The 11,614-nt window shown below is 52.3% G+C and overlaps 1 protein-coding gene across 1 annotated transcript in view; it reads left to right on the top strand.

Moving 5' to 3' along the window:
* Positions 1 to 1,954, top strand: part of KANK1 (KN motif and ankyrin repeat domains 1) — a 138,689-nt gene extending 136,735 nt beyond the window's left edge. Inside the window, 2 exon segments of the mRNA XM_077759299.1 lie at positions 261 to 359; positions 924 to 1,954. Coding sequence (XP_077615425.1) covers positions 261 to 359; positions 924 to 986 — 162 coding nt within the window. The 3' untranslated portion in view covers positions 987 to 1,954.
* The last annotated feature ends 9,660 nt before the right edge of the window (positions 1,955 to 11,614 follow it).

Genomic DNA, 11,614 nt, shown 5'->3' on the forward strand with positions numbered 1-11,614 from the left:
ACTGTGCATGTACCTACACTCTAACCACTGTGAGCCAAAGGGATGAGGCGACTCTTCTCCACCTGTGACTTGCCTGGGGTGGACGCTGTGCCCCATTTGCCTTTGTACCCGTAGGGCTTAGCACACAGGGGTCCAGCAAAGCTTCCTGAAGAACTGAACAAGTTTGGGGAGCCTTATCCATTCTCGGAATGTATTTGTCTTGCTCCCGTTTGGCTGTCCGGAAGTTTGAGAAACCCAGGCTGGCTTGTTCTTTCCTTAAGGACGGCAGCACCGCGCTCTCCATAGCCCTGGAGGCAGGACACAAGGACATCGCGGTTCTCCTGTACGCCCACGTCAACTTCGCGAAGGCCCAGTCTCCGGTCAGTGTTGCGCATTTGGCATTTGTGGATGGGCTGGAGTCCAGCAGGCTGGCGGCCTCTTCTTCGGGAGCTGACAGGCGGCGTGGGTTTTCTGAGGATTCTCAAAATGGGAGTTTTAGCCTGGAACTTGAGAGTTTGTGGTTTCAGCCCCCCACCCCTACCCCCAGAAGGCCAGGAGTGCTAATGGCCAGCGCCGCAGAGGCGGGCCACCTACTTGCCCTCGGGAGCCCCCCTCACGTGAAGGGTCTATTTCTGGGCAGAATTATCCAGATGGCACTCATGTGCCCATGAGTACATACTGCTGCGTTCCTGGCCTTCTTCCTAAAGCAGAGAGTGAGCAGCAGCCTGTGGTCTCAGAGCCCACTGTTAGCGGGACGGTGACTTCCCAGGACAGCCGGACAGCTGCCCAGAGAGCTCCTGCTGGTGGGTCTGTGTCCCCTGTCCCAGCTGTCTTCACGCTGACAACCAGCTGTGGCAGACGCAGCTCCTAGGTCGTAGAGGACACACCTGCTTGAGGCCACTCATTAACCTCCCCCCCCTTTTTTTTCCTTTCCTGGTCTCCAGGGCACGCCCAGACTTGGAAGGAAGACCTCTCCTGGCCCCACGCACCGAAGTTCATTTGACTGAGCATGCGCAAATAGCCGTCCATTTCCACGCCACCACTAAGCTGCTAGGTGTTCCTATTGGGGTGACAGATACTGAATGTATGCGTATTGTGCCTGAGCTCCCCAGCAAACAGAATGGGTAAGCCGGGGCCGAAGCCCGGAGCTGCACAGGGGGTGCCGAGCCAGCCCGAGCGCGCCCCCCGGCACACGCCGCCTCCCACCTGGCCGCCTTCCCTGTGCGCCGGGCGCCCCACCCCCGTCTCTGTTGCTGTCGAGTCTCTCCTCCGTTATGTACAGTCGTAGGATACGGTGACCTGACCTGATCGGGCAGCCGCCGCCTTCCGTCCTGCCCTCGCCACTGCCGAGAAGCGTCAGGTTCCCCCTGGCCCGGCTTTTTATAGTTGTCCCCAAGTATTTATATTTACTCATTTATATTTACATGGAGCCTTTGGAAAGCTCTTTGAGAATTCCATTCGGGATAATTTTGTTGATTTTCCTTTTGTTTTTCCTGTTCTCAAGTGAGGGACTTGAGATGACTGATCAGCAGCACCTTGGGCCTGGCCTGGTAGATTTCTGGTTTAAAAATAAGTGACAGACCTCTCGAAAAGTCTAAAACTTAACGAAAGGAAGGCTTTTCAGTTGGGTTTATCTGGGTGGGTGTATCATATGACTTTTTATATAAAAGGCATCTCTATAAAATTGACACAGTATTTTCAACTTTTATATTCCATAGTCTTTGAGACATGAAGACCTACGTGTAACATTACCATGTTTTTGTTAACAATTGCACAAATCCGCACCTAATGACAAAGGTTGAATCGCATTAGAGGAATTGGCTTCATACTTGTCTAGAGAAACATAGTGTAGTTCTCCACATATTTATGGATTCCTTGATACCATGTCACACTTACTCCGGTCTTCAATGTATTTAAATGTTTGAAGTGCCTTAGACTCTTGCCATATTTTCAAAATAAAATTTCATCAAGCGCTCTTGCTTGCCCTGGCTTCGTCTCTGATGGCTGTCTGCCCGATTCCATTGACTTACAGCAGTGGCAGCAAAGGCTGACGGATTGCGCCGGCNGAGCACTGCTTGCGGGGCTCTGCCCGTTACTCAGGTGACACGTCAGGAGTCGGGAACTTAAGGCCTTATTAGGCATACAGCTCATCAGACAGGTAATTGCCAAGGGGAGGCGACGACTTAGCTCCGGTCAGGCCTCCGGCCTCCGTGTCGGTCACAGCTGCTGGGTGACTGCACCTGCCTTGCGGCCCTTTCTACGTGGTGAAGGGCAGTGAGTCCGTCTCATTACGGTGCAGAAGTGCGGCCACCAGAATGCAAACGAGGTGCTTGGGCACGGTTGCCAGTGGTGGATTTTAGCCCAGGTGCCCTGGAGAACCATCACGGATTCCTTTCCCTTCTTCCTCTTTCCTTGCCGTCCTCTGTTCATCCGTTGCTGGGTTCGAGAAAGAGACCAGAGAGCAGGTGTGCGCCACAGTGCTGGTGCTGGAGAGCCTGGGTCATGGGCTTGCAGGTGTGTGTTGTTTACAGAACAACTCAGAGGAGCTGTGAAAAGTCGCGCTGGGAATTGAGGCCGACCTGGGGCCGTATGTGATTCCCCCACTCCATCCCGTGCCCCGACATCTGGGGCACAAGGACTGTCCTCTTCCTTGGACCATGAAAGTGAAGTCACAGCTGCCTGGGGACCTGACCATCTTTGTCCCTCCCGGGACAGATCCGCTCGTTCAGGGATTGGTGCTAAATTTCAGTTCGCATAGTTATTCAGGCTCCTTTAGACCCGAAAGAGCGCAATAAATTAAAGCAGGAGAGGGAGAGAGAGAGAGAGAGAGAGAGAGAGAGAGAGAGTGTGTGTGTGTGTGTGTGTGTGTGTGTGTCTGTGTCTGTGAAGAAAAGAGGGGCTGTGAGTTCTGTGCCCCTTAATGGTATGACGTGCCTTTTGAGCAGGAAGGGCTGTATCTTCCGGTGGTTTGTGGGCCTGGGAGTTTTGTTCTGTTGGAGAGAAGAAGGCCTTCATGTCTGTGCAGGAGAAAATGAATTCCGACGTCCGTGTGCTCCGTTTCAGATTTCTTGTGCTAAATTTTGCAGAAGAAAATGGGTGAGCATTTTGTCACGGAGTGAGGTCTTATGCGAATCTAGCTGCCGGGAGCTCCAGTTTGTGCCTTGTTTGCTCTGCTAACACTGGGCACTTAGAAGGCATTTTATCTTGGGATCTTGGCACGTTATATAAACCAGCCTGATTGTCCCCCTCTGGTGTGGCTGCAGTTTATTGAGCCACGAGGCCATTAAGTGGCATGTGGCAGGACACTGGAGCAGGTCCCCGGCCTAGGGAGGCCAGCCTAGGGCTGCAGACTCCCAATCTCGTTTTCTGCTGATGTGAAGGGAAGCCTACCTACACCTTTAAGTGACAGGCAGCCTGTGTCTTCAGATACACTTGCCCTCGAAAATTAGAAGCTCAAGATACCCCCGGACAAAAGAATAGAGCAGTGGCAACTTTGAAACTTTAACATTAAGAAAGTGAAACACGGGGCACCTGGGTGGCTCAGTCTGTTGAGCATCTGACTTGGGCTGAAGTCATGATGTCACAGTTCATGGGTTCAAGCCCCACATGGGGCTCTGTGCTGACAGCTCCCCCACTCCTATGCATGCTTTCTTTCTCTCCCTCTCTCTCTCTCTCTCTCTCAAAAATAAATTTAAAATATTAAAACACACACACACACGAAACACAACTTGTCCACCCTGACTTAACGGACTAAACCTTGTGCAGGGAGTGGCGGGGGCTTCAGGGGCCTTGCTGGTCGAGAAAGTTACCAGGAGTGTGCTTTCTAGACCAGTCCCCCAGGTAAACGGAGTGCTGGGCTCTGGCTTGTAAGTGGCCAGTACTCTGGCAGGAAGAGTCTTCCCCTAACTTTCGTGATGCTGAAATACTGCAGGTGCGAGCCACCCGGCACAGACGGGATCGGGTCCTAATGGGTTCTTTGGGGGCGGGGGGTGGAGACCCTGCTGCAAGCAGAGAGAGTTCTATTTTGTGGGAACTTCCGCCTTTACAGCATGTATGAGAATTGGTCGCAGGAGCTGGGGAAATGCCAGTTGTGGGCCTCACCCCGAGGAGCACCAGCCCAGGTGTTTCTCAGCATGGCCTTTGGTCCACATTGAGAATTGTTTTAGTCCCGAATTAGGAGACACCATCCTTGCTGTTTTCTGTACAGGTTAAGAGGGGCAGAGACACCTCTAACAAAACAAGAAGCATTACGTTTAATCTTTTATCTTGGGTGTGTAAGGAGCCAACGTAGTCTGTGTGTGTCCGTGTTTGAGGGCATTCCTGTGACTCCAGAGCAGTCATTTCTAGAAGGCCAGGAACCAAGGCCACCATAGGGAAGGCAGTAGATGAGGGGACAAGGTTGCGGGGGCAGACAGCTCTTGGAGTACTTTCCCAAGTTCATCTTTTCCTTCCCCTCTTCCTCCGAAAGGAGGACTGTTTCTACACAGGAAGACGGCCGTGACCCACCGCTTTGGCTTTGGGATAAAGAGAGTTTTCTATTTTTTCTTCTTAAAGAACAATTCTTTTTATGCCCTGGGCCTGAGCCAGAGACTTAGCCCAAGACCGTTCCACTCTGCGCCATAAGGAAATTACTAATCATATGTTTACTCGGCCATTACTCCGCACGGCTGTAATTTAGAAGCCAGCTGATTATGAAAGTATATTTACAGTCTGTTTTGCCGAAGACAGTCACCACAAAAGGATGTGGCCAAGCCGTGGGCCGCAGTGGCCGGGGGCTGCACACACACACACACACACACACGCTCACGCTCCCTCCTGGCCACAGTCCCTGGCGGCTTCCCAGGGGGCGGAAGTGGGAAGTCACAGTCCGCCCAGGAAGTATGAAAGGTGGAATTAGCACGTGCGGTCACATCCCTGTGACACCCGGTCTGAATCCCGGCAGGGACTCTGTAGAGAAGCTAGAGAGCCAGATACCGCGTGCTGGTGCTAGTGTGTCTGATGTGAGGACATGGGGTGGGGGCTAGCATTTTAGGGATCCAGCTGCCCACCGCCTCTCCATTGGGATCTTTGATGACTGCAGAGGCACAGGGACGGGAACCATAGCCCTCATTTTCAGCTAACGGACGTCGTGTGGGAGACATTCCCAGCACCAAGTGCCAGCTGGGCGGGCCGGTCACTTCTCACGTGCCGGGCAGCAGAGGGACTCTGGCTGTGCATCCATCGGCCCTGCTGTGAAATCATGTGCTTAAATAAACAGGTGATAAAGACAAGTCACTAATTGGATTGGATCCCTGAGAGTTCAGAGGATTCCTGTCCCGCAAGCCTGTCTAAACTATGTCACCCCTCCAGGGGCGCCTGAGTGGCTCAGTGGGTTACGCGGCCGACTCTTGATTTCGGCTCAGGTCACGATCTCATGCTTTAAAGTGAGCTTGAGCCCCACGTTGAGCTCTGTGCTAATACCACAGAGCCTGCTTGGGATTCTGTCTCTCTCCTTCGCTCCCTCTCTCTGCCCCTCCCCAACATGTGTACACGTGTGCACTCTCTCAAAATAAAATTTTTTTAAATTAAAAAAAATAAAATTGTCACCCCCCCACCCCCAGAAAAGCCAGTCTTCAGAAAAGGAGGCTCACAAGTTCAGCTCTCACGCTTGGGTTTGTAACACCATCTGCCAGGACTGAGAAGTTCCGGTGCCTGGCTCACCAATACTAGTTGGATGAATGAGTCTAAAAAAATAATTGAAGTGTGGCATTGAAAGTCAGGACAGTTACCACTAGGAATGGGGGGAGATGATTGAGAGGAAGCCTGTGAGGGGCTGGCGGACCCTACGGATGGTTTGCTTCTCAGCCTTGAGACAGGTACACTCCTGTGTTCCTTCACATAATTCACTAGGCTGTCCACTCACAACTGGTGTACTTTTCGTGTGTGTACATTAACTTTGATTTTTTTTTTTAATTAAAAAAAATTTGAAAAACTTTGATCAAGAAGGATCTTAGGTGAGGAGGGTGTATGTAGCTTTTGTAGATTTGAAGGTGCACAGGGACAGGAGAACCTGGCCGTCTCAGTCTGTCGAGCCCACCACTCTTGATCTCAGGGTTGTGAGTTTGAGCCCCACGATGGCCACAGAGCTTACTTAAAAAGGTGACGGGAACAAAATGATAATGAATGCTGGGCACTCTTGGTACCATTGTTGTTTCTTCTTTTTTATTGTTATTTTTTTAACATTTATCTACTTTTGAGAGAGAGAAAGAGCATGAGAGCAGTGGAGGGGCAGGGAGAGAGGGAGACACAAAATCCCAAGCAGGCTCCAGGACTGTCAACGCAGAGATGAACATGGGGCTTGAACCCATGAACTGGCGAGATCGTGTCCTGAGCCGAAGTCAATTTATTTAATGTCTATTAAATGTTATTTAACGTTAACATGCAGCTCTGCACGGCGTGGGGGTGATGGCCCACCCCTAAGCCTGGACAGTCATCGTTTGGGCCGATCTCAGATGTTCTGCCTCTTCTTCTGGCTACCACCTGCCTCCTTTTGCAGGTAGGTTGGGCCATGTGATTCCTTTGGCAGTGACACATTAGTGGAGGAGACATGTGTCGATTCCAGGTGGGAGCTTGAAAAGCCAGTACGTGGTTCACTGGGCCCCCTCCTCCCATCATGGTGTTCGTGGCAGCCGTTGTCACCAGGGTCTGCCAGTGACCGCCTGGAGCACAGTGTCCTTGCCGACCCGTCTTACCTGTTTACTTGTGTTACGAGCACAGATAAACCTTTTTTGGGTTACGTGAGGGGAGTTTACAGGTGACTTGTCACCACAGCATCACTTAGGTTTTCTTCATTGATATAGAAATTGGTTCTGGGAGGTAGACGCTGCTGTAATCGAATGGCTTAGTGGGTGACTTGTGGACAGCAAGGACACCAGCATTGTGGACTCAGTCGAGAACACTTTGCCTTATTTGCCCGAAGCTGGTACGTGCCAGGAGCCTTCTGGATGCACTGGGGAGAAGGTAACACGGGAGAAGGGGCCCTGTTACATAGATGCCTTAGGGCACTAAGGACTAGATGTTGGCCACGGAAAGCCATGACCCCTGTGTGCCTTGTAAGGCAGGTCGTATCTCATAAAGCTGTGCTTCCCAGACTTGAACGCACGTCAGAATCCGTGCGCTGGTGACAACTCAGATTGCTGGGCCCCAGCCCAGAGCCTCTGATTCGGTAGGTCTGGGAAGAGGCCCAAGAATGGGCGTTTTAAACAGGCTCCCCGGTGATGCTGATCTCGCTGGTCTGGTGGCTGCACATTAAGAACCGCCACTCATAGGCAGCGAGCGGGACAAGTCCTCTCCTCTCTCAAGCGCAGGTGCTTGTTGGATAGGCATCCAAAGTGTCCGTGTTCCGTGATCGTTGTAATGTTTGTAATTTCGTGACTAAGACTTAACGGGTAGCTTGTTCTCTGTGGACCTTTGGCTCACAAATTTTACCAAGTTGCATTTGCTTGATGGCAAATCTATCTTTCTAGAGCTTGTGTGATATATGAAGTGTTTATAAATCCGGTGTTCAGGCAGAACTGGGTTTTAGAATCCAGCCAGAAGCCTTGACTTGAATCACTGCAGTCTTGCAAGAAAAATGATGCACACATTACACTTAGAAAGAAAGAAATCTTTATTTGCGCTGATCCCACTGAGTCTCTGTCTGTGTTGGCTCATTCCCTTGCGAATGCTCATTTGCAAACCACCGTCTCCTCCCGAAAGCCCAGTGCGGCACTAAGGGGCGGGTGTGCTGTGCTGATGGCCTCCCAGCTGCTGCCCCTGAATTCCTCTCTCTGTTCCTGGTCTCCGTCGGGCGGGGGCTCACAATGCTTTCCCTTTTCGGAGCCAGGGCGGCGGTCNGTGTTCCGTGATCGTTGTAATGTTTGTAATTTCGTGACTAAGACTTAACGGGTAGCTTGTTCTCTGTGGACCTTTGGCTCACAAATTTTACCAAGTTGCATTTGCTTGATGGCAAATGCACCAGTTCTGCCGGTGTTCAGGCAGAACTGGGTTTTAGAATCCGGCCAGAAGCCTTGACTTGAATCACTGCAGTCTTGCAAGAAAAATGATGCACACATTACACTTAGAAAGAAAGAAATCTTTATTTGCGCTGATCCCACTGAGTCTCTGTCTGTGTTGGCTCATTCCCTTGCGAATGCTCATTTGCAAACCACCGTCTCCTCCCGAAAGCCCAGTGCGGCACTAAGGGGCGGGTGTGCTGTGCTGATGGCCTCCCAGCTGCTGCCCCTGAATTCCTCTCTCTGTTCCTGGTCTCCGTCGGGCGGGGGCTCACAATGCTTTCCCTTTTCGGAGCCAGGGCGGCGGTCATTCTGGATGCTCATGCCAAGGTCTGAGAGACAGGGGCATCTGTGAGGGAAAGCCGCTGGGGCCCCTGGGACCTACTCGAAGGATCTCCCCACCCAGAGGCACGTGTGGTGCGTGTCCGTAGCTCTGGGGTCAGAGACTGAGTTGAGATGAGTCAGAAGAGGGAGGAGAAATTAGTGCTTCACAGGGAAACTGGAGGCACCTCGTTTGTAGCCTCCCCATCCATAAATTAATTCCTGAGAGACGATGCACTTTCAGAATGTACACTTGCTGACGCTGACTGATGGCAGGCCTTGACTGACCAGAGAACAGTAATGAAGTTCCTCCACATGCCTCATTCAATCACTGTCAGGATCTGTGACCAAATACATAAATAACCAAGTAGCCAGAAGCTTGGTGTTGATCTTACAGACCCTGCGGTGTTTTCTGGCCTGCGTAATACTTCACAAGGTAGGACAGAGTACTTCTATTTATCTTTATGTGTTAAGAGTTTGGGAACTGTAGCCCAGGAAGCCAATAACCCCACGATTGCTGGACCCACAGGCTTGGAATCATGAAATTTGTATGGCCAGATTCTTACCCATGCATCTGATCCAAACTGAAATTAAGGAAGCCAAACACTGCCACTGCCTCCCCGTAAGTCTTAGAAAGGTCACCTCTCAATGATCTGTCCATAGCCTGACCTCTACGTGAGCAGGAGTTTTTATCCAGATGCCAACATGAAGAATACCAGCTGCTACAAGCAGCCGCCCTGTCTGGATACAGACGTCTGGTATCTTCCAGAACCAGTGGACATACAGCGTCACTTTTCTTGGCTTTGCTCCTCCTACCTCCGTCGATCTGATGCCTAATAAAGAATGACTTTTCCCTTCTTGTCGTGCCCGTTCTGTGGTTTCTATGAAAATGGTAAACACATCTATAGAATCAAAGACCAGCGAAAGGTGAAAGTTGCTGCCAATAATTCCTCAAAGGGTGCATCATTCTCTGGTTTATAAGTGGGCATGTCAGTTACTGTGGCCAAAGTAATGCTGTGTAACACACAGCCCTCAAAGCCTCCGTGGCATACAACCACGAGCATTGTTTATTAATGTTTGTTTTTTATTAATGTTTGTTTATTTTTGAGAGTGAGACACAGCATGAGTAGGGGAGGAGCAGAGAGACGAAGAGACACAGAACTCCAAGCAGGCTCCAGGCTCCGATCGATCAGCACAGAGCCCAATGTGGGGCTCAAACTCACGAACCACGAGATCATGACCTCAGCCAAAGTCGGACGCTTAACCGACTGAGCCACCCAGGCGCCCCAACCAGGAGCATTTATTGCTTGAGTGTCTGAGTGGTCCACTGACCGTCAGCTCTGCTGACCTTGGCCGGTCTCCTCTTGTACCTGTCAGCTGATTGAAGCTGGCTTTAGTCACGTAGCTGAGGTGTTTTAGCCCTGTGACTCGTACCTTCCGGCTGAAGAGCCCAAGAATGTTCTCAAGGGCATGACAGCGATGCAAGAACAAGTGGACAGGCTTCTTCAGGCTTCAGTTCAGTGCTGGTACCCCATCATTTTCCATGACAGTGTCTTGGCCCAGGCAAGTCACGAGGGCAGCCCAGGTTCAAGGAGATTGGGAGACAGGTCCTGCCTCTTTGGTGAGTAGCACTCAAAGCTACAGCAGAATGTTTGGCTCTAGCAGGAATAAAGGATTTGGAGCCATAAAATGCAATAAATTTTTCCCAGTAAGTTCCTCCCCCTGAGTGCTTCTGGCCTGGATTTGGAGACCTAGCACCCTCCTTTAAACACCTGTGAGAAAGGGCAGACACAGTAAATTTGGTCCTTCCTTGAGGCTGATGTTTGCAGGCCCTTTTCCACGGCGGACACTTCATGTCACTTGCCAGCTGTACCATCATCACTACCATGAGCATCGCCCTGGGGGAGCCCCTAACTACACTCACTGCCACAAAGCATCCAGTGACTGTGAACTTCCAGCGGTAGGCAGCAGGCGGTAGCTTGGACATTATGGGACCAGCGGCCCAGAAGGATCTGGAAGAGAGGATTGTCGTAAGAGCCTTAGGAGCCGGTTTCAAATGCTGTTTTTGAGAAGGATCAGTCCGGGTGAGACGCCACTGAGGAAGGAACTCGATTCCTCCCGCACGGCCTCACCCAGGCGCCTGCATGGGGAAGCGGTGGGGGAGTTTTATCTCCACAGCCTTTGGCCTCCTGCTGACAGAATCAAAGAGGGCACTGGTGTGAGTCATGTTGGAGCCCTTTAAGGTCCTAGCCCAAAGCATTATTTTCACCCCAGGCCATGGCTACATCCTGTGGCCAACAGAAAAGGTTCTCCAACCCCCAATCCTGAATTCTTCTCCACGGGGTGGTTCTGAGGCAGCCTCACCAGGTAAGGCTGGTTCAGGGTTGGGGCACTCTTTGGGGGATGGTCCCAACCTAATGGACCCCACGTTGCTGGGGTGTTGGGTGTGCATGTTGAGGCTGGGGGTGGGGCGCTGGGTAGAGGAAACCGCTTTACCACTTGCCAGCGAAGTGAAAGGACTCCCTCACTCCCTACGCACCTTGTAGCCCTTCTGGCTACTCTGTGTCTACACTGTCTGCTGAATCTGCTCAAAATACAGAGGGCCACGTTCCTGGGGGCCACTGTCAAGGCTGAGCCACCTGCATCATGACTTGGGTCAAGCGCAAAAACGCCCTGTAGACCCGGAGAACCATGTGACGCATGCACACTGGGCACCCCCTTGCAGACGATGGCCTGACCCTCGGGGCCCTCGCAGAGGAAGGCTGGAACAGCCCATGGCCGGTGCCTAAGGTGGACGACTTCTCGCGGCGCCTTCAGGGAGAGAGGCCAGGCCAGGGGTCCTCACCGCAGCTGCCTTCGGATGCTGTGGGTTCCAGGATCCGCAGGGCCACGCCCCTCCCAGCGACCCCACCTCGCCCCTTGGAGGAGGGTGCCTGGCGCAGGCTAAGGTTCAGAACCTGCCCCGTGAGGCAGATTCCACAAGGTGTTCACAGCGAGCCCAAGGCGCCCGGTCACACATCTAAAGGGCAGTTGTGCCAAAGGGGAGAAGGGGAGTTCTGTCCTGCCCGGGGAGGAAGCGAGTCCCCACCCTAAGCCAAAAATCCAGCCCGCAGCGCACGACCCATGTAAGCGGCTACCCGCCAGGAGACGGGAAACAGCTAAATCGTCCAAAGCCAGAGTGGGCTCTGCTGGCGCGAAGGGGCGCGAGCTTGCACGCGCATCCCCGAGGTCGCGCAGCCCTGAGCCTGCTCGCGCGGGGCCACCAACCCCGCACGTCGCTC

This window comes from Crocuta crocuta, unplaced genomic scaffold (assembly GCF_008692635.1).
Source record: "Crocuta crocuta isolate KB4526 unplaced genomic scaffold, BGI_CrCroc_1.0 scaffold41, whole genome shotgun sequence".
Lineage (NCBI taxonomy): Eukaryota > Metazoa > Chordata > Mammalia > Carnivora > Hyaenidae > Crocuta > Crocuta crocuta.